The sequence below is a fragment of the Mastigoproctus giganteus genome, chromosome 8, assembly GCF_048544385.1.
Source record: "Mastigoproctus giganteus isolate SK-2022 chromosome 8, ASM4854438v1, whole genome shotgun sequence".
NCBI lineage: Eukaryota > Metazoa > Arthropoda > Arachnida > Uropygi > Thelyphonidae > Mastigoproctus > Mastigoproctus giganteus.
Genome location: NC_143582.1, coordinates 53,519,773 through 53,546,857, shown reverse-complemented (window position 1 = coordinate 53,546,857; position 27,085 = coordinate 53,519,773). Strand labels below are relative to the sequence as shown.

Below are 27,085 nucleotides of genomic sequence, written 5' to 3'. Positions count from 1 at the left end.
AGTAATCCGACCAAGGAAAAGAAGAAAAGAAATCTTGCAGGTCATCCCATTTTGCATTCTTGTAAGGCCAAACAACAGGAGGTTGGGAATAGCCATGAGGTAAAGGTTCCATTGGAGAAGAGACAATCACCAAGTTGTGACCTGAAGTGCCTAAAGGACCTCTCACTTCGACCATGTACTTAGAAGGGTTGTTTGTGAGAGAAATATCAAGCGTGTTGGCTGTATGATTAGGACTGTCTGGTATTCTTGTAGCTAAATGTACAATCTGTGCAAGGTCACTGGAAATGGCAAAATGCCTCAGCATCTCGACCAGCTAGGTCAGTGTGACTAGAAGATGGAAGCCAGCTGGAGTTGTGAACATTAAAATCACCAAGGAAAATTACTTCACTGTTAGGAAAGTTGGACTGGAGAAAGTCAAGTTGCAAAGAGAGGAAGTCAAAGAGCTCCAAATGATTAGTGGAATTGGGAGAATGGTAGAGACAACAGATGAATTTGACACAATGAGGTAGAGAGATTTTAAGCCAGAGAGGAGATTCCAAATTGCCAAGTCTCTTGACAGGGAATATCAGAACGGACATATGCACAAGTACCACCTTTGAGGCGAAAGGAAACATACAGCGAATAATTTGGGCATCTGAGATGAGCAGTAGTTGAATCAACCGATAACTGAGATTCTGTCAGAAAAGGTACGTGGGGTTTGGCAGACTGCAAGTGGAAATGGACATCGTTGAGATTAGAATTGAGACCACATATATTTGTGAAATGAATTAGGAACATGATTAACATATGGTTCCATATATTTATGCACTATATAAATATTTCACAAGAAAAATAATTTCATTGTTAAAAATTCTTGATATAATACATCATTTTTTTAAAGAAATCTTCCAATGTCGTTTGTTCCAAATTTCTTTTAAGGTGAAATTTATGTGCAGTGTCTTTCATTTTACTGAGATAAAATCGAAATTAGGGATCAATTCATTAGTTTCATAAAACAAAAAGTGTTTTTAAAGTAGTTTGTGCCTTTGCACTCGACACTACCTTTACTGGACACTCTCTGCCATCTTCTTCCTCACTGTCTTCTTCGAAAGCTTCTCTTTCTATAACAGTTTTGAGAATTTCTTCATCTAACAGCATTTTGGCAGTCGTGAGGTTGTTGTCCACGGTCTCGTAATCGTCCGCACATGCCAACCCAGTATTCCAGTTTTGTTTCTTCAACTACATTGTTAATGGAATATTGTCATCATTTTCTTCAGTGTCATCATCAAATTCCATGGACTTTAGTCCTGCCTTATTAAAACAGTTTTTGATAGTCTGCAATGTGACCATACCTTGCACATGAATTGGTTGGCATCAAGAACTGAAATTTAGATTTTTTTTTTACTTTCTTTCAATGGATTATATAGTTTCCAATATAAAAAGTTCTTTCTAAAATGGCACTTAAAGCTTCTAATAACACCTTGATCCATAGGTTGGAGAACAGAAGTTGAATTCATTGGAAAAAATACAAGTCTGATGTTGGTTGAGAAGAGTGGGATATGAGGGACAGTTGTCTAAAATTTGCATTTTTTGCATTTGCATTAAAATTTTCATAAGCTCTTTGTCCCAGTTACATACTTTTTCTTCAAAAGTAGGTAATGTAATTCAGGTTTTTTTTTTTTTTTTGTTGTTAGCTCGGTATATTACTGGTAAATTTTTAATGCTTTTAAAATATCTTTGATCCATGGACAGTAAACCCCCACTATTCGTGGTTTTGCGTATTCGCGGTCGCTGATTTAATATAAAATGAAACCTAAAAAAATTTTAAAGCTCCGTGAACATTTTCCGCCATAAAAAAACATGGGTGTGGCTAAATTTATCTTTCCCGGTCAAAACAGTGCTCAGTGGGTGGGTGGGGGGGGGTGACAAAATCGCTAATCCTTGTTCAGTATGTGTTATGCACTTGTCATGGAAGGTTTCGTCGTTTGCTTTTAATTTATATACTTATAAATTTATCAATTTATAAATTGATATCCTTACAAAAGTGATAAATCTACCGTTTTGCAGTATAAAACAGACTTTTTCGAGTGTATTAACTCAAGAAAGTGACTTCATTGTGGACAAGTTCTTTCTAACCTGTACAAAAACATGGCTACGAATAACAAGGGAAATGTGAAAAGATCAAAGAAGGTGATGACATTAGTGAATAAAATTGAGTTGTTAGACAAAATTTCTAATGGTGAAAGTGTCTCCTCAGTGGCAAAACATTATAAAATCAATGAGTCAGCGGTACGATCAATCAAGAAATCGGAAGGAAAAATCTGTCGTAGTGTCTGTGAAAACGTGCTAATTGCTTCAAAAATTTGCTCTGTAACTCGTGATGTTAAATGAGAAAAAATGGAAAAGGCATTAAATCTGTGGATAGAGGACCAAACTCAAAATAAAATTCCGCTAAGTTCACTCATCATTCGTAAAAAGGCAAAACTCCTTTATCAACACCTTTGGCTAAACTGGTGATAGCACCGGCAGGATAAGTTTTTTAGCTAGCAAAGGCACTGGTTTGAAATTTCTAATAAATATTACATTTAATATTAAATTGTTTCTTATTTTCATTTCGATGCCATAAACTTGCATTTCACTATGTACTGTCTATGTACATAGTCATATTATGAAGCTACATATAATACATACATAGACAAAATTGTAGACTAGTTTTTCTTATATACTGTATTTCATACTTTTGAACGGAACCCCTTTATTACTATGGGAGCCATAACTCAGTATTCGCGTTTTCAGCATTCGCGGCATTTCTCAGGAATGTAACCCCCGGGAATATCGGGGGTTTACTGTATTTGCCTATTACTAAGAGTTTTTGTTTTTCAGTTCCACTCCTATTTGAACACATCAAAAAAACACTCTGAATAATTTTCTGCCTTTGCACTTTTCAATTTTAAACTTGTGGGTGATGTAGGGGCAACCTAAAAAACACGACTTCATTGGCATTAAAAATGTCACTTTTACAGAAAACTTTTCTTATATCTGGCCACACATTTTCAATACAGTCATTATTCACTTCTTTGTTCACACACAACCAAATTCACCATTTATCTTACCATAAACAATATTATTTATTTATTATTATTATTATTATTATTTTTTTTTTTTTTTTTTTTTTCAATCAGTTAAGCCACCCATTATTGTAAACAAAATCTGTATATCCAACTTGTTGAGCCAGTTTTTCAGCTTGTAATATCAGTAGCAATTATGTTTTTTGTTGTTTTCAAAAGTACTAGTAATTGTTTCCCCATTTTTGCAAATGGGCGCATTGCTTGTTCCATTCTGTAAGTCACGAATAATTTTCATCTTCTCATTGATTGTCAAAATTTTTCTTTTCTCTCCTGCTATTTTAAGGTTAAAAAAAAAAAAAAAAGAACTAAGTTTAATGCAACACAAGAAAACCTAAGTTACAGAGGCAAAATTCCAAGTGTTTCTCCCAAGTTTTAAAAAGAAACATTCACACACAAATATTTGAAGTTGTACTGAATTCTTCATTTCTTCTGAATCTTATAGCTGAATGTTTCATACCGATAGAGAAAACTTTTAATTGGTTAATTTCCTGGGTGATTTGCCCCTAAGGCCTTCTGAGAATCCATAGGGAAGAGACACAGTACAAAAGAGGATTAAGAGATTGGGGAAAGAAAACAAAAAGCTAAATGCAAATGTACACCTGCAGCATGGGATATGCAGTATTCAAACAAGGTAGTGTATAGATGTTGTTAGATTTTTTTTTTTTTTTTTTTAGAAGCATTAGCAACCAGATTGCTCCGGGAATATGCGGTGGTCATTCCCTGACCTTTCTGCATTCTCCGTATTTGGTGGTGACAGGCTCGAACCCCGGTCTAATCAAGAAGCATGTGCTACGTACTGCTGCTCCTTCCCACCTGGCTACGGAGGCACTGTAGTGTATAGCAGAACTATTCTGCCCTACAACACTAGGGCTTGCAATACCGGTATTTCGTTATTTTTAATTTAAGAAACCGTGATGCCGGTATTCCAAAAACAAATGTTTTTCTCAATAAATTTTGATGACAATTAGGTGCAATAAAGTAAGGAAAAAAACAAGTACTGTAATTACTTGAATTCATGTTTTAAATGAACTTTTATTGCAATAATAAATATTCTGAAAAAAATCATTATAAAATACAGTTATTCTAAAAGTAAAAAAAAATACATATTGTTACTGCAAAGTTTAGTTATAGTGAGCAAGTCGGCATATCGTCCGCCTACATTCCGTACTATCCAGGAGTGTCAGGACGTATCTCGAAGATCCTTAGAAGTTACAACATCAAATGTGTACAATTACCCGGTAGGAACCTACGTTCACTTGTCTCCAGTGTGAAGACCCCTGTCACACCTGTCTTACGCAGCAATGTAGTGTACCGTATCACCTGTAACAGTTGCTACGTAGGTGAGACATCGAGACGTCTCCAGGATCGCCTCACGGAACACGACAGAGCAATCCGGCTTGCCGAAACTGACCAGTCCGTGCTCGCAGAACATTTTTGGGCTACCAACCACGATCTTGACCCCAAGCGCGACTTTGAGATAGTGGACCACACGCGACACTTTCGCCACCGCCTATGGCTAGAGTCACTAAACATAATAAACAACCCTAAGGCATTAAATCACCAGAAAGGCATGTGTCTGCATGCCATCCTAGAGACAACCGTTTTATTGATGGATGATCACTGGCGTAAGGCAGCACACATCCGTGCTACAACAATGACGCATGATTAACGTGCCACACTTTGCTTGTAGTGTATTCAAATTTTATATTAACTTATCAGTTGATAAAGGGACACGTGTTCCGAAAGCTACTGGTTTTTGTACTTATATTTTATTTTATTTGTACTTTATTTGTTAATAAATATCTAGGTATAACTGTATATATCTGTATTTGAAGTTTAGTTATGTTTAAGCATCCACACTACCTGAATAAAGTGAGCTCTTAAGAAACATAAGCAATCAACAGTATGATCATTTAAAATGGATCTAATTTTGGTACATACAGTATTTGATTAGCGGCGGAAAATGCCGTTTCGGATTCTATTCTATTACTATTGTACTGAGATAATTGTCGATGATCTCAGTCCATATTTTCTAGGCTTTGAACTTTTTTAGCAAAAATAGTTAAAAGTATTTCATTAATTTCCGACTCAAGTACATCTTTTAAAATCTCATTGAAGTTAGGCAATTTCTTATTTTGGAAAGAATTTGCGAAACACTGATTTTCTGTTCCATGTTGGTCTTCCATTGTTGAATTATGTTCATCATTTTCTGAAGGAGAAAGATGTTTTATTAAGTGAAGTATAATTTTCACTATAGTATCTTTACTAAGTCTGAGAGAGAGCAAAGAGTGCAGTTAAGGAATTCTTCATATATATAAATGCAAAGAACAGAAGGACAAATCCGATTTGACCCTTATGTAATCGACGTTGGATAGTATTTGTTAACCCAGCTGAAGTTGCAGATGAACTCAACAGTTACTAAAAATCTATATTTATATAAAAAAACTCTGTGTCAATGAGATGTTATGGAAGTGAAGTTAAAAAAAAATGTAATTATGTTGAAATTTCAAATGATTATTTAATGAGAAAACTTTTGTGCCTACATTATAATCATGCTCATTATAAATGAGTTTTATTGTATATGCCCAAGGATAGGGTGAACTTTGAGAGTTGATGGCATATACCCTATAATCTTAAAGGAGGTGGCAAGTGGGTGCATTGAACCATTAAGGCTAGTATGAGAGCATCACTGGACAGGAGAGATTCCGTTGGATTAGTGTAAATTGGAACATAAAGGCGGTTCTAGTAGTGTAATGGGAAATTACCGACCAGCCAGTCTAACTTCAGTAGTAGGGAAAATCATGGAGGCAATGATCAAGGGTGGAATTCAGGATAGTTTAGATGGAAACGGAATTCTGTAGGATACACAGCATGGTTTTGTAAAGGGAAAATCATGTTTAACCAATCCGTTTAGCCATTTTGACATGTCACTCGTGAGATGAATTTTGGGAATGATTTCAACATCGTTTATTTGGATTTCAGCAAAGCATTTGACTCAGTCCCACATGCGTAGTTACTTTATAAGTTGGAGCAGGCTGGAATTATAGGGAAAATCCTTAGATGGATAGCATGATGGCACTAGACAGAGGATTGTGATAAATGGTTATTTCTCAGGTTGGGTTATTGTAAGAAGTGGGGTTCCCCAAGGATCAGTATTGGGACCACTGTTGTTTTTGATTATCTTAAATGACATCTATTGAAGGGATGGAGGGTGTAAGGATGCAGATGGTGTAAAGATCAGTAGAATAGTCAATGATCGCCGCCAAGCAGAACTTCTTCACAGTGATCTAGATAGACTTCCGTGATGGTCAGAAAAGTGGCAGCTATGCTTTAATTCAGCAAAATGCAAGGTCTTACATTTGTGGAACAGCAACCCCAAAATAACTTATACACTTGGTGGAGTTGAACTAAAATCAGTAGTGGAAGAACGGGACTTGTGAGTTACGATATGATCGGACATGTAGTTGTCCGAGAATTGTGGACAGGTTGCAAGGTTGCATGGTGTCCTATCGATGATTTATCGAACATTTTCTAGTAGAGATAACAACATCATAATCACATAAAGATGATTTTACAACCTTTATGTGATTAGATTATAAACAATTATTATTTTTTTTAATTAATACTGAAAAACCGGTATTTTTTGTGTCAATACCAGTATTTATATACCGGAAAAAAATGACCGGGATCCCGGTATTGTAAGCCCTATATCACACCACACCTAATCATTAGATCCTCCCATAGGTCTTCAGCAACCCCATCACATGGGATGTTCTGGGATTTCCGCTAGCCACTGGAACAAGGGCCATGCACTTTGTAGCAGTGTACTACACTAAAAAGATTCTGAGAATTGTTAAAAGAGTTATACGTAAATTACTGTTGGTATGGATGTGGAAATGTCGTAAATGGGCAAAGCAATAAGTGATCTTAGTCCCTTATACAACAGTTTGGCTACTGTCATTGTAATGGCTTAAACATTTGCTTGTTATACCCGTGAAACTCTTAATTACCGTGAAATGTTGCTTATTAAATTAATAATTTCCAATCAACTCTTCTCTGTTTTCTTGCAATAACTAAACTGTCATTATAATCATGCTCATTATAAATGAGTTTTATTGTATATGCCCAAGGATAGGGTGAACTTTGAGAGGCTGGCTTAGTCCTTAAAACTGCACTCCTTTACAGTTCGGATTAATTGTCAAGTTCAGATTAATACTGTAACCATTTTGTGTTATACCCACGAAACTCTTAATTACCGTGATTGCTTTAACCATGAAATGTTGCTTATTAAATTCATAATTTCCAATCAACTCTTCTCTGTTTTCTTGCAATAACTAAACTGTCATTATAATCATGCTCGTTATAAATGAGTTTTATTGTATATGCCCAAGGATAGGGCGAACTTTGAGGGTGGCTTAGTCCTTAAAACTGCACTCTTTTAGTTCGGATTAATTGTCAAGTTCAGATTAATACTGTAACCATTTTGTGAATCTACACCATTGATACATATTAATATATTAGTGATCTTACTTTCTCCTCATTCACAAAACGTAATGGAAAGACATGTACAAAATACTTTAAATATAATAAATGTGTTTAAAAATAATGGATATTGCATGTGTACTCAGAAAACATTTTAAGCTTATTTTTGTAGAAAATTTCAAATATATCTTAATCCAGTCATTACCTTAATCTGCAAAAAAATGCTCATAAGCCTGAATTATATTTCTAGATAATATCCTAGTTCATCAAATTTAACTTTTTAGAGCATATCAAGCATTTCCATACAATTTGCTCATAGAAAATAAATAGCCTTAGAATGCAATATCTGCTGTGTCATGGGGTGCTGATCCTTACACACTTTTGCATTTTTATAAGTTCTGATTAGATTCATATTGGACTGTAGTGCTCCCATCCACTTCTGCCAGGCCATTCACCCTAAGATGGTTTAATCCTCTTCACCATAATGGTATTGGAAAAGTGGCAATTGATATTTTAAATTATTGCAAATATAAAAGCTTCCAAGCTGATCTGATATACCTTCCATGAATCAAAATGGGAGATCTGTCAAAATTAGGCCACAAACAAAATAAAATTCAGTTTCGGGAACCAAACAGTGGTAATTATGATAATCATTATCTTATAGATATAGATGATTACGCTCGACAATATGTAAAGAATGCCCTTCTCTTCAATTTTGCAATTATCTTTTGAGCTCCATATTTTCTTATAACATCCACAAGAATGCTGGCATTTGCTGAAGAATAATATACTCTCTTAGCTTTTAAGAATATTGAGTATGTGCCATTCTAATGAACCTTAATATATATTGATTCTCTAAGTGCAATACATACACTTCAGTTTAAATACCTTATAGCACATCCAAAAAAAAAAAAAATTAAACATATTGCTGCTTTTAAAATCAAAAGGAAAATTATCAGGAAGTTAAAATTTGTTATATTCCAGGACACTGAAATTCTTGGGATACAGTACAATATGGGATACAATTGGGATTTATAATGGGATACAATAATGTACAGACTATAATCTCTTTTTTTTTTTTTTTTTTTTTCTTATCCCTTTTTTTCCCCCCATGAAAAATTAATGGCTAATTTGGTGGGGGGAGGGGGTGATTAAATAAATCCAAATTCTGCAAATAAAACCGAAGGGAAACTAAGCCTGCAAGAGAGAGAGAGCTCATAATCCTGTGGTGGTGGCATTGTCCTTGTTAGGTTTCTTTAATAAATAACAGTCCTGCATTAACTGATGGTAAAAAATAAAAATCTGTAATTTTCTATATGCTTCCCAAATATAGATGAATTTGTATTGTTATAGCTTTTTAAATTATTTTCATGCCTTTCTGAGAGGTATTGCACCTGAGGACCTATCTCAACTAACACCACTGTCCATGTTCTGTTATTTGAAAGGTGCAATACCAGTGCAACTCTTTGTGAAGGCAAAGTTATTTTCTGCCATGAGCCAGCCTCCTTGGACCATTTCATTAACATTGTGAGGCTTGGAATTCATTGTTTGTTTATAGTTTGTTTTACTTGCTTTTAGACTGTATATAATTATATAACCTTTGGAAAAGTTTATAGGTTTTTTAATGTTTGGAGTGCTTATTTTATTCATTTTTTTTAGTTTTTAATAAACAATTAAATATTTAAAAATGCCATTTATTTTATACTTTTAGTACATCAAAAAATTAATTCTGTTGAAAATTGGAGGGAAAAGTTATAAGCATAAAATATAAAGATGAATCTATTGGCCTCTTTCATTTACCAGTGTGAAAAGCCACTAAATGTGATTTTCATCAACTGATGTGATACCACCACTTTGCTTGTGTAAGGCTTAAAGTGGTGAAATCTGTGTTTAGTTTCCAGAACAAAGCTCTGCCAACAACCATCTCTTACAACATTGCAGTATGATTGATAACTTTTATGACATGTCACTCTCCATCTACTTTTACTTTATCTGCTGATGCATCACAAATAGTCAAACTAATAGACCAAATTTGTCTGCAAAATGATCTAAACTTCCCAAATACTTCATTATCCATTTTACAAATATATTTGGTGTCGATGAATATGGGTTATATGTTGCCTCAACCACTGGTGATCTAAGTTATCTTGATTATTCATTGTATAATTCTTTTCACTTCAAAGATGGTACTTCTGCATATGTCTGCTTTGATATTCCCTGTCAAAGACTTAATAATTTGAGACCTTCTCTGGTTTAAAATCTCTCTACCTTATTCTATCAAATTCATTTGTTGGTTTTATCATTCTCTCAACTCAAGTAATCACTTGGAACTCTTTTTTAACTTCCACTCTCTGAAACTCAACTTTCCAGTCTAACTTTCCTAATGGTGAGTTTATTTTACACATCAAGAAGCTCAATATCTTTTTTCAGATGAAGCCTCCTTTCTTGAACACAGTATTCCAAATGTGGTCTTACAATTGCCTTATACAGTAATTATAGCCTCCCTATCTCTACAGCATAGTGTTCGATAAATCATCAATACGACACCGTTGGCTTTCATGGCTGTCTGTATTGTTACTCCCAGATTCCTTTATTCCTCCACTTTTTAATTCAACCCCCACCAAGTATATAATTTATTTTTGAGTTGCTATTTCCCAGGTGTAATACCTTTTCAGTTAAAAACACGCACACACGCGCGTTCAAAGAAAGTGCATCACCCCTTAAAATTGTAATTGTCTTCTGAATAATGTAATTATATGGCAATATTTCTTATACTCAACTTTATGCTGTAATATTGTATCAGCTAGGATCCTGAGCTGGATATAATCATTCTTCTCTTTCTTTGTGATTCCTTTCTACTTCTCTCTCTCCCTCACAGGGTAATTCAGAAATTGTTTTTTTTTTTTTTTTTTTGCTGGTGCAGCATAAGCCTCAGGCTTCCTTGCACCATATGGCTAATAATAATAAGCATGCTCTGCAAGAGTTGCAGTCATTCCTTGCTTGTGTCAGGATGGTGAGTTACATGCAGTTGCTGCCACGAAGAAAGAGTGCCATTGTTGCTTTACGTGAGGAAGGATGTTCTTCCCATCATATTGCTTATAGAGTGTCTTGTAATCAGTCGACAGTGAGTATATTTCTTTTCAAACTCAAGAATACTGGTTCTGCTGATAGGAAAAACGAAACCGGACACAAACTAATCTGGTTCCTTTTTTCGGTATGCCAAAACAGGGCCGCATTTTGTAGCGCTTATGCCTTTAAAAACGTAAAGCTTCTTCGCTGAGCTGAAAAGAGAATGGGAAGACCATACAGGAGTTGTAGCAAGTCCAGTAACAGTCAGAAGACGCCTCTTCAAAAATGGACTTGTTGCCCATCGTCCTAAGAAGAAATCCCTCCTCACAAAAAAAAATGAAAAAGGCCCAATTAATTTGGTGCAAGGAGCATGTCAAATGTGACCCCCCGAGCAGTGGAAGTTAGTTATTTTCTTGGATGAGAAGAAATTCAACCTGCATGGCTTTGATGGGAGACAAACGATTTGCCATAGACGTGGTCAAGAATACCGTTCAGACTGTATGGTGTCTACAGTGAAATTCCCTACCAGCCAAATGTTATGGGGGTGCATTTCATATCGAGGAGTAGGTCACCTGCAGTTTATAAAAGGTTCCGTAAATGCCAATGGATACCTGGCTATATTGGAAGGCAAATTGCTGCCAACAATTTAGAGACCATCTTTTAGGACGACTCTGCTCCTTGTCATCAAACAAAAAGTGTAAGTAGGCACTTCTGTAGTTACTTTAGCTTCATTTCTGCATTAGAGGTTCAGCAGTAATGTCTGCTAACATTTGTTACAGGTGAAAAAATGGTTGGAAGAACGGTCCATTACAACTCTTAGCTGCCCATGAAACTAAACAACCCAAACTTGAATCCTATAGAGAACTGTTGGCATCATGTGGAATCTGCAGTTGCCAAAGACCCTTTGTGAACTTCAGGGAGCCATAATTCATGTTTGGTACTACTAACTATCAGTTGATTATGTTCAAGAAATTGATCTTGTCAGTGCCTCGACAGTGTGCTGCTGTCATTTGGGCCAGAGGCGGTTCAACTAAATATTAGTTTACATCTGGTAATCTTTTTGTTTTGTTTTCTATTACAACTCTTAGCTGGCCATGAAACTAAACAAACCGAACTTGAATCCTATAGAGAACTGTTGGCATCATGTGGAATCTGCAGTTGCCAAAGATCCTTTGTGAACTTCAGGGAGCCATAATTCATGTTTCGTACTACTAACTATCAGTTGATTATGTTCAAGAAATTGATCTTGCAATGCCTCGACGGTGTGCTGCTGTCATTTGGGCCAGAGGTGGTTCAACTAAATATTAGTTTACATCTGGTAATCTTTTCGTTTTGTTTTCCATTTAAAATGATGAACTGAAGGAAGAGGGCTTCTGATAAAATTTTAGAGTTATCAGAACATTTCAGAGTTAACCTTCAAGAAGTACAGGAACTCCCCGATTTACATAAGGGTTGCGTTCTGTGGAATGCTACGTAAGTCGGAATCTTTCCCATGCTTTTGCAGCACTCGCAACTGTGCTCGCTGAATAGATTGAATCAAAAAATGTTTGATGAGCGTGTAAATAGAATTATTTATTCAATTTTTTATCTCATGCACAGGAAACATTGCAAAAGCGTGTAATTTAAAAATTTTCAAAATTATAGAATTGCAAAAAAAAGAGAGGAGACAGGCATAACGTCAGTAAGTTTTTATCTCTCGAGCATCATTGCCAGAATCGACGTCTTCAGCTGATAAGTATGCCGCTGCAGAGGTTGAGGGCTGTGGAGATTTAGGAGTCGGCTACTCAACTTTACGAAAGAACATATTAATGGATGACTGGACGGTGGCTTTTTTTTTTTTTTCATTGTAGATTTCTTTGTAGCAAGCAAGCATATCATTCAGCCCTCTGTTAACCTTTAAGAATCATTCGCTGTCAGGATCCATCTTTTCAAATCTCGCCATTGCCAGTGCAATTTCACGAAATACCATTGCCATCTCTCTGGTGATGAAGTGTCTTGGCTCCTCATTTGGTTCATCTTGAGCTTTGCCAGCATTTTCTTCTTACACTATCATTGCCTGCAAGTCAATAAAGTTCTTCGTTAGATAATTCCTTCTCTTCTTCCTCTATTAACTCCTCCACTTCTTTGGCATCAAGTTACAACTGAGGTAGCTCTGCAACCTTTACAATCTTATCTGTAACCTCTTCATATGATTCATCTTTTTCAAATCCTTCAAAACCTTTTATGTGCTGTTGGCATATTTGCTTCCATGCGCCATTTAAACAACTTTTAGTAATTTCTGCCTAGGCCTTTTTAATGTTTAAGATGCCGTGATAAATATTGTAAGATTTCCAAAGGTCTCTTAACATAGAATTTTTCTGGAGTGTGGTGTGGGGGGGGGGGGTAATTACAATAAAATTTCTGTTATAATTTAAAAATTATAAAAAAATTAACACTATTTGGCTTATTGAAGTTTTATGCAGTTAAGAGGACTTTTTCACATGTTTTTTTCAATTAAGATTCATCGATTTTTGGATTCAGGACATGGACTGCCTATTTAATGCAATTGTCTTATCATTCATAGCAGAACAAGACAAAAGAGACCATTGATTAGGCAAATTTTAAAGTTAGAATTTGTAAAATGGTACCTGTATTATGGTTTTGACTTAACTTGAAATTCATGAGATATAACATAAAAAGGTTTGCATCTCCTGAAATCAAAAGTAAGTGAATTAATTGGCTGTGCATGGTAAGTGAAACACTGCATAGTTATGCTAAACCTTATGCTAAACCTTAAAGGCTTCCTAATTTTTTTTCCTACCAGTTTCTTTAGTGTCATTTTGATGTTTTTTTTACTTTTGATGTTTCCCCAAACTTTAAATAAACTGATTTAAGTTTTTATATGTGACATAAAAACTGTATTGTGTGTATATTTATTTTAGGTGGCAGAAGTATATAATCAAATATTTGGAACAAAAGTAACTTCACCTCATCTCTCAGTAACTGTTAGTGATACCTTCGTGCAAGTTGGCTATTCTTTTCTCCCATCTAATGGAAACTGTTTCAGTCATCAGCCATTGTTTCCACTTCATTATCAGCTTGCTCCACTTCAGTCTCTTATGAAATGTATTGAAATGAATTGGATGGCCATTTTGGTAAGTAAATATGTCTTTTTTTTTTTTTTTTTTCTTTCTCCCAACTCTAATAAACAGGGGCCTTGTCATCATCAGTAATAATGCTTTATTCTAGGAATATAGGCTACATCAGGGCCTTTACAAGAGACATGATTATTGGTACATAAGTAATGAGAGCATCCCTAAGGACAACAGAAAAAGTTACAATGTTTCAAACTATCCACTTCCACAATGGATGGAAGGCCTGGTCTTGCAATCAACCACTCAATGGCCAAAGGCAGATTTCTGCATGTCTGTTCTGCAACTGTCCTTTCTCAATTTGAATTTATGCCCCCTTATATGCATAGTCTGAGAACGAGAAAGAATCCCATCAGCATTGAGTTTGCTCACACCGTTAATACCTCAATCAGATTTTCTAAAGAGAGGGCGCTGACTCTCTTTAGAAAATACAGCTGCGAGTTACAGGCTCCGAAAAAAACGATAAGTGTTTGCTTTTTATATACATAATTGTTATTTTATATTGTACTTAATACGTAGTCTTATAGTTCTAATTACGCTGGTTATTTTTATTTTAATTTATATAAACAGTTTTTGTAAATATACGTAATACTTTATAAAACCGTTATTTCGTTCGAATATTGCAGGCATTGTTTTTGTATATAGTGATAGGGAATTGAAATTTTTAATTGAGGTAGCTAGGTAGCTTTAACGTATAATTATAGAAACAGTAATACGCTTCACAGTTTCTATTAGATAGCGCAGTATTGACATTTAATTAATTTAATTTATTGATTTTATTAATTTAAAGTATCATGCCCCAAACTAGAGCAGCAAAGTAACGGGCACAAAGTGGCAGGAGTGCTGTGACTCGGGGGAGAACTGAGGGGGGCCGATTCTCCAACGCATCACAGCCTAAAAAAATGTGCAACTTGTGAAATATTTGCCGAACTATCTGGAACGGAACATGATATTGCCATGGGGGATGTCTTTGTGTGTGCGCGATGTAAGGAGTGTAAGGAAATCAGGTGACAACTCAGCGTTGTTATGGGCCTATATGAAAGTTTGAAGGACAGGGTGGATGCCCTTGAAAGATCTAAATTGAGGGGCCCATCAGGCTCTCAGCTGCCCACATCAACGCCAGAGCTTGCACTTGGTCATCACGCAACACAGCGGCAACCCCCAAGGCAGAATGCGCTGATCCCTCAGGAACTAGTAGTTGTTGGTGACTCTATTGTCAGGGAAATGGGAAACATCCTTTGTAAAAAGGATAGGTGGAAGAGAACCAGGGTATGTCTGCCAGGGGCAAAGGTTGATGACGTAGAGCAGATATCATCTTTCAAGGGCACAAAAGGTGATATAGTTGTACACGCTGGCACTAATGATATCAAGAGTAGGAGACCGGCAGAATTACTTAACAAGTACAGGTCACTGTTGAAAAAAAGCTGTGAAATAGGGTTGAATTTGAAAGTGTCTGCAATTCTGCCCAGACACGATAAGAGGGAGTATATGATGAGAGCCTTGTCGATCAATTTGGCCCTGGAAAGATTGTGCAAGGCTCAAGGGATAGAATTTTTTTCAGCCTGGACTGTACTTGTTAACAGGAGAGACTGCTTCTACAGGGATGGGATACGCTTAAATAGAAAGGGTGCAAGAATATTTGCTGATGCTATCGAGGCAGTGTTGGGTGTGTCGGAAAACTGATAGCTTAGGGGGGATACAAGGACTAATAGTTTAACAATAGCCGTAGGCAGAGGTGAAGGTGATTCTTGCACAACTTCTATTAGAATAAGTAGCGACCTGGAGCGAGGGGTGTTGGGGGTTTCAGGGACGGGTGGCAGTCATCGTGAAACAGGTGGGTATATGGGATGTGTTAGGGTAACTTGGAATAGGAGTAGGAGCATGTATACCAATGCTAGAAGTATAGTAAATAAATTTGATGAATTTGAAGTGTTGGTCAAGACATCAAAGGTGGATATTGTTGGGATATCAGAGACATGGTGTCACACTGATATAAGGAATGCCGAACTGGAATTTGGGGAGTACAATGTGTACAGAAAGGATAGACAGGATAGGAAGGGAGGAGGTGTTATGCTATTAATTAAGAAAAACATAAAATCAAAAGAAGTGCATCCAGTTGATATAGATGAACAGTGCACTGTTGAGTCAGTTTGGTGTGACAAGCACTGCGAAAGCAAAAATAAGAGTAGGAGTGTGTTATAGGCCTAATGACTCGAATGAGTACAATGAACAATTGTACGGAGAAATAGAGTGGGCTAGTAAATCGGAATGTCTTATAATGGGGGATTTTAACTTCCCAGATATTGACTGGAACTTGTGGGTTGGGCACTCACACACTAGTCAGACTTTTGTGGATTTATTGGATGATTGTTTTCTGCAGCAGCATATTCGAGAGGCAACCAGAGAAAGTAATACTCTTGATCTGGTGGTCAGCAGTGATCATTCATGTATTAGGAATTTGCAGATAAAACAACCACTAGGTGGCAGTGATCACAGTGTACTGACGTGGGATTTACTTAAAGATTTAATTACCATCAGGGGTAAAGGAAAGGGTTTTTGCTTCCGCAAAGGCGAGTACAGTGGTCTCCGACAGTTTTTAAATTCTGTACAGTGGGATCAACTAACGATGTTACCAACAGTAAATTCTAAGTGGCAAGCATTCAAGGAATTAATCGTGGATGCTACTAAAAGTTTCATACCTATTAAGAAACATTGTTCAAGGTTTAGGCTTAAATGGTTGTCAAATGAACTAATGAGACTCGTAACAGAGAAGAAAAATGCATGGGATGCATATAAATTATCAAGCGACTCAGACGCCTATGGCAGATATAAGTTAATCTGTAATCAGGTCACAATGGAGGTTTGGCAGGCGAAGGCAGATTACGAAAAATCCTTGGCAAAAGATGCTAAGAAAAACAGCAAGGATTTCTTTACTTATATAAACTCTAAAAGGAATCTGATTGGTCCACTTGACATCGATGGTTCGACTGTTGATGACCCTGCTCAGATAGCAAACAAACTGAATGAGTATTTTGCATCTACCTTCACACATGAGGAATTATTAAGGTTTGAAAATGGCAGAAGGTTATCAAATTGTAGCAGGATACTTAATGATTTTGTAATAACTGAGAGCAAAGTGGAAGAGAAACTGTTGAAGTTAAACGTAAGAAAAGCACCTGGGGTGGATGGGATCTATCCAGTTATATTAAAGGAGGCGGCAAAGCAACTAAGCAAACCCTTAGCCATAATTATGAGAGCATCCTTGGACTCAGGGGAGGTTCCCACGCACTGGAAATGTGCAAATGTATCCCGAATTCACAAAGGGGGATCGAAGGGTGACACGAGTAATTACAGACCAGTTAGTTTAACTTCTGTTCCGGGTAAAATAATGGAGTCGCTGGTTAAAGATGCATTGAGGATCATCTAGACAAGACTGCAGCAATAATTCAGACACAGCATGGGTTTGTTAAGGGAAAGTCTTGTCTGACAAATTTGATAGGATATTATGATGTGGTTACAAAGGAACTGAATGCAAAAAATAATTTTGATATCATATATTTGGATTTCAGGAAAGCTTTTGACACTGTTGCGCATGGAAGACTATTGTACAAATTGGAGCAGAATGGTATTAAGGGTAAGTTGCTACAATAGATAAAAGGTTGGTTAAGTGCGAGAAGACAGAGGGTGGTAATCAATGGGTGCTGCTCTTCTTGGACTAATGTTATTAGTGGAGTCCCACAGGGTTCGGTGTTGGGTCCACTGTTGTTTTGTATATATATTAGCATTAGCATTAGTAGAGGCATATGATGCAAGAAAGCAAGCTTATTCAGCATCAGCCAAAAAAAAAAAAAAAAAAAAAAAACCCTCTCCCATTTCACCCCTCCGTTCTTTCGAAATACCTGTCCAGTTGAGCTTTAAATTTGTTTAGGCTCTCAACTTCAACAACAAGTGATGGAAGTCGGTTCCACCAACCAACCACCCGCTGGCCAAAGGCAAATTTCCGCACATCTATCCGACATCCGTCCTTCCTCAATTTGAATTTATGCCCTCTGAGGTGATTATTCTGAGAAAGATGAAGAATCCCATTGGCATTGAGCATGCTCAAACCATTCAAAGCCTTATACACCTCTATCAGATCACCTCGCCGGTGCCTAGTCTCCAGACTCTGTAATTTGCAAAACTTAAGCCTTTCTTCGTAAGAGCAACCCTTTGTTCCATTTACTAATCTTGTTGCCCTTCTCTGTACCCGTTCCAGCAGCTCTACATCCTTCTTGAAATGAGGCCTCCAGACCTGTATACAGTACTCAAGATGTGGCCTAACCATTGCCTTATACAAGGGAATAATCACCTCCTTATCCCTGCTAGAAAAATTCCTTTATATCATTGACAAGACACCATGAGCTACTCTTGCAGCTAAGCTTCATCAATATCAATGATATTGATGAAGGCGTATCAGGCTTAGTGTCGAAGTTTGCATATGATACAAAGGTTGGCAGGGTTGTTAATGACAGTAATGGCAGTGTGCTACTGCAACAGGATCTAGATAATTTTGGCAGATGGGCTAAGAAGTGGCAACTAAAGTTTAACCTTGACAAATGCAAAGTACTGCATATGGGTAGAAGTAACCCCAGAGAAACGTACCAACTGTGTGGTACTATACTTGAGGTGGTAGAAAATGAAAAAGACCTGGGGGTAATTGTGCAGGCAGATATGAAGTTTTCTGAGCAATGCAGACAGGCTGCCAGGGCAGGTCATGGGGTTTTGTCAATGATATATAGGAATTTTGCTAGCAGGGAAAAGGAGGTGATTATCCCTCTGTATAAGGCAATGGTCAGGCCACGCCTTGAGTACTGTGTACAGGTCTGGAGGCCTCATTTTAGGAAGGATGTAGATTTACTTGAGCGTGTACAGAGAAGGGCAACAAGATTGGTGAGGGGAATGAAGGGATCCTCTTATCAAGAGAGGCTTGAGTTCTGCAAATTGCAGTGGCTGGAGACTAGGCACCTGCACGGTGATCTGATTGAGGTGTATAAGCCCTTGAATGGGTTGAGCACGCTGAATTCTGATGGGATCCTTCCACTTGTTCAGATTATGAACCTAAGGGGGCATAAATTCAAATTAAGAAAGGACAGATGTAGAATAGATGTGCGGAAATTTGCCTTTGGCCGGCGGGTGGTTAATTGCTGGAACAAACTTCCATCTGTCGTTGTGGAAGTTGATAGGTTGAATAAATTTAAGGAGGAACTGGACAGGCATTTGGAGGGAATGGTGTAATTTTTTTTTTTTTTTTTTTTGGCTGATGCTGCATAAGTTCATACATTTGCTTTCTTGCATCACATGCCACTACTACTACTAGATCACCTTGCTGGTGCCTAGTCTCTAGATGCTGCAATTTGCAGAACTGAAACCTTTCTTTGTAATGCTCAGAGGAACAAAGGAACACTCCTTTGTTCCCCTTACCAATCTCGTTGCCCTTCCCTGTACCTATTCCAGCAGCTCTAGATCCTTTATACAATGAGATTGTCACCTGCTTTTCTCTGCAAGCAGAATTCCTGTATATCATTGAAAAACCCTGTGAGCTCTCCTGACAGCCCATCTGCACTGCTTAGAGCAGTGGTTTCCAAACTTTGTTACTACGCTCCCTTTTAAAAAACATCTAATCTTGGCGCCTTCCCCCCTTTATTTCATAAAATAATACAGACACATTTTTAAATGGCAAAATACGTATTAATACAAAAAAATGAAGAAAACTTAATTGACAGAATAATAACAAGGATTTACTATATATATATATATATATATATATATATATATATATATATATGTTCATTTTTAAATTAATTTGTTTTTAATGCGATGGATGTGCTTGTTTATTCTTCTTCTTCTTCTTCTTCTTTGGTCCTTAGCTGGCAGCTGGGGGAGGCGGTTGGCCACGCAACCAGTATGCTGCTGTAGGTGCCGCAGGGTTTCGGACTTGCTCTGTGATGTTCTTCCATGCCTTACGATCCATGGCTTCAGTCCTGGCCTGGTTAAGGTCGAGACGTCGTCGGCTCTTCAAGTCATCTTCCACTTGCTTGGCCCACGTTTTCCTAGGCGCGGTCCGTTGGATGCTCCATTGGGTGGGTCGTTGTCTCCAAAGGAGTGTGGATGGTATTCTGTTCGTGCCCATTCTACATACGTGACCAAACCATCTGAGCCTTCGCTTCTGGATTTGGTCGGCAATGGTTGGTTGCTGTTGGCATCTGGCGCGGATGGTATCATTAGTGATGCGGTTGCGAAGAGAGATGCCCAAGATCTGCCGCAGGCATCGCATTTGGAATACCTCAAGTTTGTTCAAATCTAACTTGAGACAAATCCATGTTTCCGATCCGTAAAGAAGAATGGGCAGGATCAAAGTCCGGAAGAGTCGGATTTTAGTCTTTGTGGAAATGTTGGTCCTCTTCCACAGACACCATTTGAGCGAGGCGAACGCAGTGGCTGCCTGTCCAATTCTGCTGTGGATTTCCATGGTGGATGCAACTTTCTTCTCCTGGACCAGCGACCCAAGGTATTTAAAGTCCTGCACTTGCTCAATCTGGATGCCTTCGAGATAGATGGTGGCTTGCGACCCATCTGTTGTCAGGGCCTTTGTCTTACCAGCATTGCTCTTCAAACCGTATGGCCGGGCAATGCGGGCAATGTCGTAGAGGATGTCCGTGGCTTCAGCGTCGTTACCGGCAAGGATAGCACTATCATCAGCAAACATCAGGTCAGTCTTGTGCTTGTTTATTAGCACAAAGTTTATCAAATCTTGGTGTCATTGAGGAGAGTGCTACTCGTAGCTCTTTTTCTACTACTAAACGGGCTCGATATTTGGATTTCATTGCAGCTAATGCAGAAAATCCCGTTTCGCATAAATATGATGTTACGAATGGCAGCAATACTTGCATTGCTTTGCTTGACAAAGTATTATATTCTTCAGTTCGATTCAACCAAAATTGAACTAGGGTTTCACTCTGAAATTTTTGTTTCAACAAAGTATCGCATGGTAATTCTATCAGTTTTTCCTTTTCAATAGTTGCCAATCCAAATTCATCATCTTGTTCATCGACAAATGGATTCTGTTTCCATGGGAACTTTGGAAAATTAAGATCTTCGAAATAATGTGAAAAGTGCATTAGCAAACGATCCAAGTGTTCAGTAAATAGATTTTTGTTTGCTTCGATATTAACTCTGGTGCAGAAATCATTTAAAAGTGGAAACATGTCAAACTTATTTTTTTGTAAATTTGATTTCAATAGCTCCAATTTTTTTATGTCTTTTTGAATCAGTGAATGCATTTGTGATCCTTGCACTGATTTATTCAAAACACCCAATTTTCCAAAAATTTCAACCAAATAGGCAAGTTTAACAATAAAGTTATTATTCCTAAATAAATTTGCCTGTTCATTGTGATTTTCATCAAGAAAAATTGCAATTTCTTCTTTGAGTTCAAACACCCTTTGAATCACTTTTGCACGAGATAGCATATCCAGCGCACTTCACAATAGTAGGCCCCGAGTGCCAAGCGAGTGATCTAGCGATTTACAAAGCGAATTTGAAAGCGTTTTTCTAAAGAGAAGTTGATAAAGAGATTTCCAAAGGCTTTACTTTCAAAGTTATTTATTTTCTGGCTCTTTGTAAATAAAGAAAGAAGCCTCCTACAAGAAAGGGAAGACACCTTTCTTTTGTATATATAACTACTTTTCTAACACACTAACCTTTTATCGCTTGGTCACTGGTGGCACCGCTCCTGCCTCCACGTGGCGGGGCCGGTAACCTGGGGGATAAATCAACCCTCGGGGCTAAAAGGAGCAGAAATCGAAACGAATGAATTTCTACGTGTAGAGCCCAAGAGTGCTCAACATGACAATCGTGAACCCGACCATGACTTCTCTACCTCGAAGAGAATGAAAAAAGATGCAGGCAGACAGGAATCACCAGCCTTCCTGATTATCCATTCTCTGTCGGCACAGCCTGTTAGCAAGCTCTCTCCTTTCATCATCCAACGATGCCTTGAACATGCAGCATCATCACCAAAAATGGTGAAACGTCTCCAATCTGGGGACTTGTTAATAGAGACTTCTCTCCCAAGACACTCTGAACAGCTACTGAAACTCACTACTTTAAGCGGAATTCCAATACAAGTCACTCCACATAACACCCTGAATTCATCCAAAGGAGTGATTACTGAGTGGGATCTACTGAACGTGTCTGAAGAAGAAATAGTACAAGAACTAAAGACAATAAATGTAAGGTACCATCTTTTCGTATCATGATTCTTTTTGTCCCAACACGTAACATAATTCTAACTTTCAATACACCGAATCTACCAGCATCAGTCAAAGCAGGTTACTTGAATTGCCGTGTTCGACCCTTTATCCCAAATCCCCTAAGATGCTACAAATGCCAGAAATTTGGTCACTCCCAGACAGCATGCCGTGGCGTTCCAACATGTCCAAACTGTGGCTCCACAACTCATACCCAGTTAGAATGCAAAGCACAAACTCCACAGTGTCCTAATTGCAGGGGAAGCCATCCAGCATACTCTAAAGAATGTGATCTCTGGAAGATAGGCAAAAAAATTCAAAAATATAAGACTGAAAATAAAGTCTCCTATCAAGAAGCTAGGAAACAAATTAAACTAATCATGCCAAATAGCTCTTATGCCTCGATTATCCACTCTCACCAATCAGTAGCATGTCAGACAGAAGTGTCACTCTCTCCAGATAAATCGATTGCAGACTGGGCTCGATCAGTTCTATCGACCCAGCCTACATCAAAGCCAAACACAGTTGATCAAAGTATGAATACACCTATCACAGTTCCAACCCAAATCATAACCCAAGGTAAAGTAACAGAAAAACCTCAAAAATCAGATCCTGTCGAGGTTAATCAACCACCCTCAACAAGGATGGATACTGACGATATGACGACTCAAGACCTTCTTGAATTACATGCAGATGATGAAATGGAAGATAGCAATAATTCAACATGCCCCAACTTCCCCAGAAAAGAAAAACCTAAGCTGAATCGTCACAAACAACCCACTTATAAAAAGCAGTCAGATTCATCTCCCTCTTTCAAATCCAAATAATGGAACAGATCATCCAATGGAACTGTAGAGGCCTTCGCAGCAACATCGATGATATCCATGAATTAATTCACCAATACCGACCTCTTGCAATGTGCTTGCAGGAAACGAATTTTGACACCTCAGAACTCAATCAAAAATTATACCTTGTTTAGACAAGACAGAGCTGGCACTAACAGTGCTCACGGAGGAGTAGCAATACTCGTGGATTCAAGCATCCCCTCCAGACGCATCCATTTACAAACCTCCTTAGAAGCTGTTGCCACTCGCGTTGTAAATGGTATTACACTGACACTGGTTTCAATCTATCTTCCACCAAATCATCAATATACCATTCAAGAAATTGAAGATCTTGTCTTGCAGTTACCATCTCCCTTTTGTATCCTAGGAGACTTTAATGCCCACCATCCAATATGGGGTTCCCCTATATCAGACAAACGAGGGAAGCTTATTGAAATGTTGATAGACAGGCAAAATTTAACTTTACTAAATACTGGCACTCCCACATATATCCATCTCCCTACAGGTTCAACTTCTACAATAGACCTTACCATTTGTTCCCCAATCCTCTTTCCAAGTATAGAGTGGGTAACTCTAAGCGATCCTTATAGCAGTGATCACTATCCCATAATCTGCAAAATTCAAACATCCTGTTCCTTCCCAACAGAAAATCCAATGAAATGGAAATTCTCAAGAGCTGACTGGATAAAATACAGAACGCACATATCATTTGACAACTACATTATTCAGTCCTGTTCCATCGACAGTGTTACTGAGCACATCACAAATCAAATTCTGACAGCCGCATCCGCTACCATTCCTCAATATCAAGTAAGAAATAGACGAAAAACAAATTATTGGTGGAATGAAGACTGCAACCATGCGAAAAAAGAGAAAAACAAAGCGTGGAACCTTTTCCGCAAACACCCAACCACCTCCAATCTTATTAGTTATAAACGTCTTAGAGCAAAAGCTCGTTACATCAGACGTAAAGCGAAAAAAGAAAATTGGATTAAATTCGCCTTGTCAGTAAATAAAAATACTGATATTAGATTAATCTGGAGAAAAATAAAATGTTTAAACAGTAAATCCCCTCCTTTATCCACCCCACTAATGAACTGGAATGGACAGGAGCTTTCTACCCCTGCAGAAATATCAAATGCACTGGGAACCACATTTTCTCAGTTGTCCTCTTCTGTCGCCTATGATCAAACATTTCAAAAACTTAAAACAATTGCAGAGAAATCCAGACTAAATTTCACTGACAATTCCGCTTTACCTTATAATAAACCATTTACCATGCTTGAGCTGCAACAATCCCTTAACAACTCAAGAAACAGTGCTGCTGGCCCAGATGGGATATACTATGTAATGTTGCGAAATTTGGATCAGAGATCACTCTCATTACTGCTCATATTTTTCAATCGCATTTTTTCCGAACATGCCTTCCCAAGTTCCTGGAGTCATTCCTATGTACTAGCAATTGCAAAGCCCGGCAAAGACCATTCTGTTCCACAAAATTACAGACCAATATCCCTTACCAGCTGTCTAAGCAAAACCCTAGAGAAAATGTTACATCGCCGTCTCACTTGGTTCCTAGAGTCCCAAAACTTGATTAACAACAACCAATTTGGATTCCGCAAAAATCGATCTTCATTGGATCTCATGATCAAAACCGAGACAAACATTAGAAATGCTTTCGTCAAGAAGGAACATCTCATTATGGTCTGTCTTGATGTTGAGAAAGCCTTTGACACTACATGGCGATTCGGCCTCTTAAAAGATCTGCATTCTCTTGGCCTGAGAGGTAATCTATCATACTTTATCAAAAATTTTCTACATCAGAGATCCTTTCAAGTTCGTTACCGGGGAACCCTCTCTAAGATCTTTACCCAAGAAGAAGGAATTCCGCAAGGGTCAGTTCTCAGTGCCACTTTATTTGCAATGAGAATGAATCACATAATTGAACTCATTCCGAAAACTGTAGATTCCTACCTCTTTGCAGACGATCTCTCAATATCCTGTCATTCTCAAAACATGCATTATATTGAACGCCAGCTACAAATATCAATTAATCGCATCCTGACATGGATGACACAAAATGGTTATAGACTATCTAGCCAGAAATCTGCTGCCATACACTTCTGTAACAGACGCAATATGCATCCTGAACCCCGGCGCCTCCGTAGCCAGGTGGGAAGGAGCAGCAGTGCATAGCACACGCTTCTTGATTAGACCGGGGTTCGAGCCCGTCACCACCAAATACGGAGAATGCGGAAAGGTCAGGGAATGACCACCGCATATCCCGGAGCAATATGGCCTTAGTTGCTAATGCTCCTAAAAACCCAATAACAAACAAACAAACAAACAAACATCCTGAACCCGAGCTCCACTTGAATAACCATCCTCTTCCCATAGCTAATTGTATTCGTTTACTGGGATTATTTTTCGACAGCAAGTTAAACTTCCAAAAACACGTTGAATATCTCCGGACAAACTGTCAAAAGAAACTGAACATACTCAGAGTTTTATCAGTGACAACATGGGGAGCAGATCGTTACACCATGCTTCACCTATACAGAACCATAATTAGATCACGCCTGGACTACGGGGCGCCTGTTTTTGATTCTGCTAGGGAGAGTGTTTTATCTCGCCTCAACCCTATCCAACATTCAGCTCTTAGATCAGCATTAGGTGCGTTCAGAACATCTCCAGTGCAAAGTTTATATATCGAAGCCCATGAACCTCCTCTAAATATCAGGAGAAAGATGTTGCTGTTAAACTATGCAATCAAGATCCACAGCCAGGTAACCCATCCAAATTGGTCAATACTTCATGATCCGCTGTATATGACCCTGTATAGAAACAAACCACAGACAGTTCGGCCCACTGGTATTAGGCTAAAACATCTAACAGAAGATTGGGATATACACTTCGATAAAATCTTGCAAGATCCTATAGATCCTGACCCTCCATGGTCTGTCATGACGGCATGTTGTGACAAGTATTTCCATCAGTGGGATAAACACTCTCTATCAGACTTTACCATCCAACAGCTGCACACTGAACATGCTCAAGATTATCCTGACTTCGCTAAAATATATACAGATGGATCGAAATCCGAGAGTGGATCGGGTGCAGCAGTGGTGCTCCCTGATAAAATAGTTTCTCAATCTCTTCCGACAGAGTGTAGTAGCTACACAACTGAATTATTTGCCATAAAGCTTGCATTAGAAAATGTCTTCCATATGTCAATTCAAAAGAGCATAATATACAGACTCGCAAGGTTCCGTATTAGCATTGCAAAACAATTCCCCACCTACTCATCCGATATTAAAGCTCATCAAAACACAGTTAATACGTCTTAGAGAGCATCAGCAAAAGATTATCTTCTGCTGGATCCCAGGCCATACCGGTATACCAGGGAATGAAATTGCAGATGATGCTGCCAAAAATCCATCCAGCCCAGCCCCAACGAATTCTCTAGTACCCGTCACAGATTATAAAATGAATATACAAAGAATATGTAAAGATCAATGGACTCTTCAGTGGCAAACACAATTCCATAATAAACTATTCCAAATAAAACCCTTACCAAAATTATGGACTTCTAGCTCTATAGCAAATAGACAACAAGAAGTAATTCTAGCCAGAGCCAGAATCGGCCATACTCATTTAACCCATCTGTTTCTTTTGTCAGGAAATGATCCTCCCCAGTGTAATCATTGTCATACACCACTCACAGTCAAACACATACTTCTGGACTGTACTCTATATAATAATGCTCGACTAATGTCTTTCAAATCTCTGTCAAATTTAAAGGAACCTTTGTCACTTCGCCATATCATAGGTGAAAATTCAAATCTTGCAGAATTCTTCTCCTTTCTAAAACGAATAAGATTGTATAACCGTATTTAACTGCTTCTAAGTCAACAAACACAGACTGTATGCATCACTTCCATAAGTGCAATATGGCCTAAGTAGCCATTGCACTTTAAACCCCAACAACAACAACAACATCACAATAGTATAGAAGTGAGGTATAATTAACTTCCATATCTTCACACAGCTTTGCAAACAACCTAACTTTTAAAGGACTGTTTTTTATGTAGTTTATAACTTTCGTAACATTTTGTAAAAATGTTATGTTCCTCGCTCATATTTTTTGACACAAGAGCTGCTCT

General features: G+C 37.9%; 1 protein-coding gene across 1 annotated transcript in view; it reads left to right on the top strand.

Annotated features, from left to right (window-relative positions):
- LOC150081532 (midasin) overlaps window positions 1–27,085 on the top strand; it is a 1,449,634-nt gene that overhangs the window by 554,092 nt on the left and 868,457 nt on the right. The window contains exon 40 of the mRNA XM_090380238.1: window positions 13,580–13,792. Coding sequence (XP_090236364.1) covers window positions 13,580–13,792 — 213 coding nt within the window. The remainder of the gene's footprint in view (window positions 1–13,579; window positions 13,793–27,085) is intronic.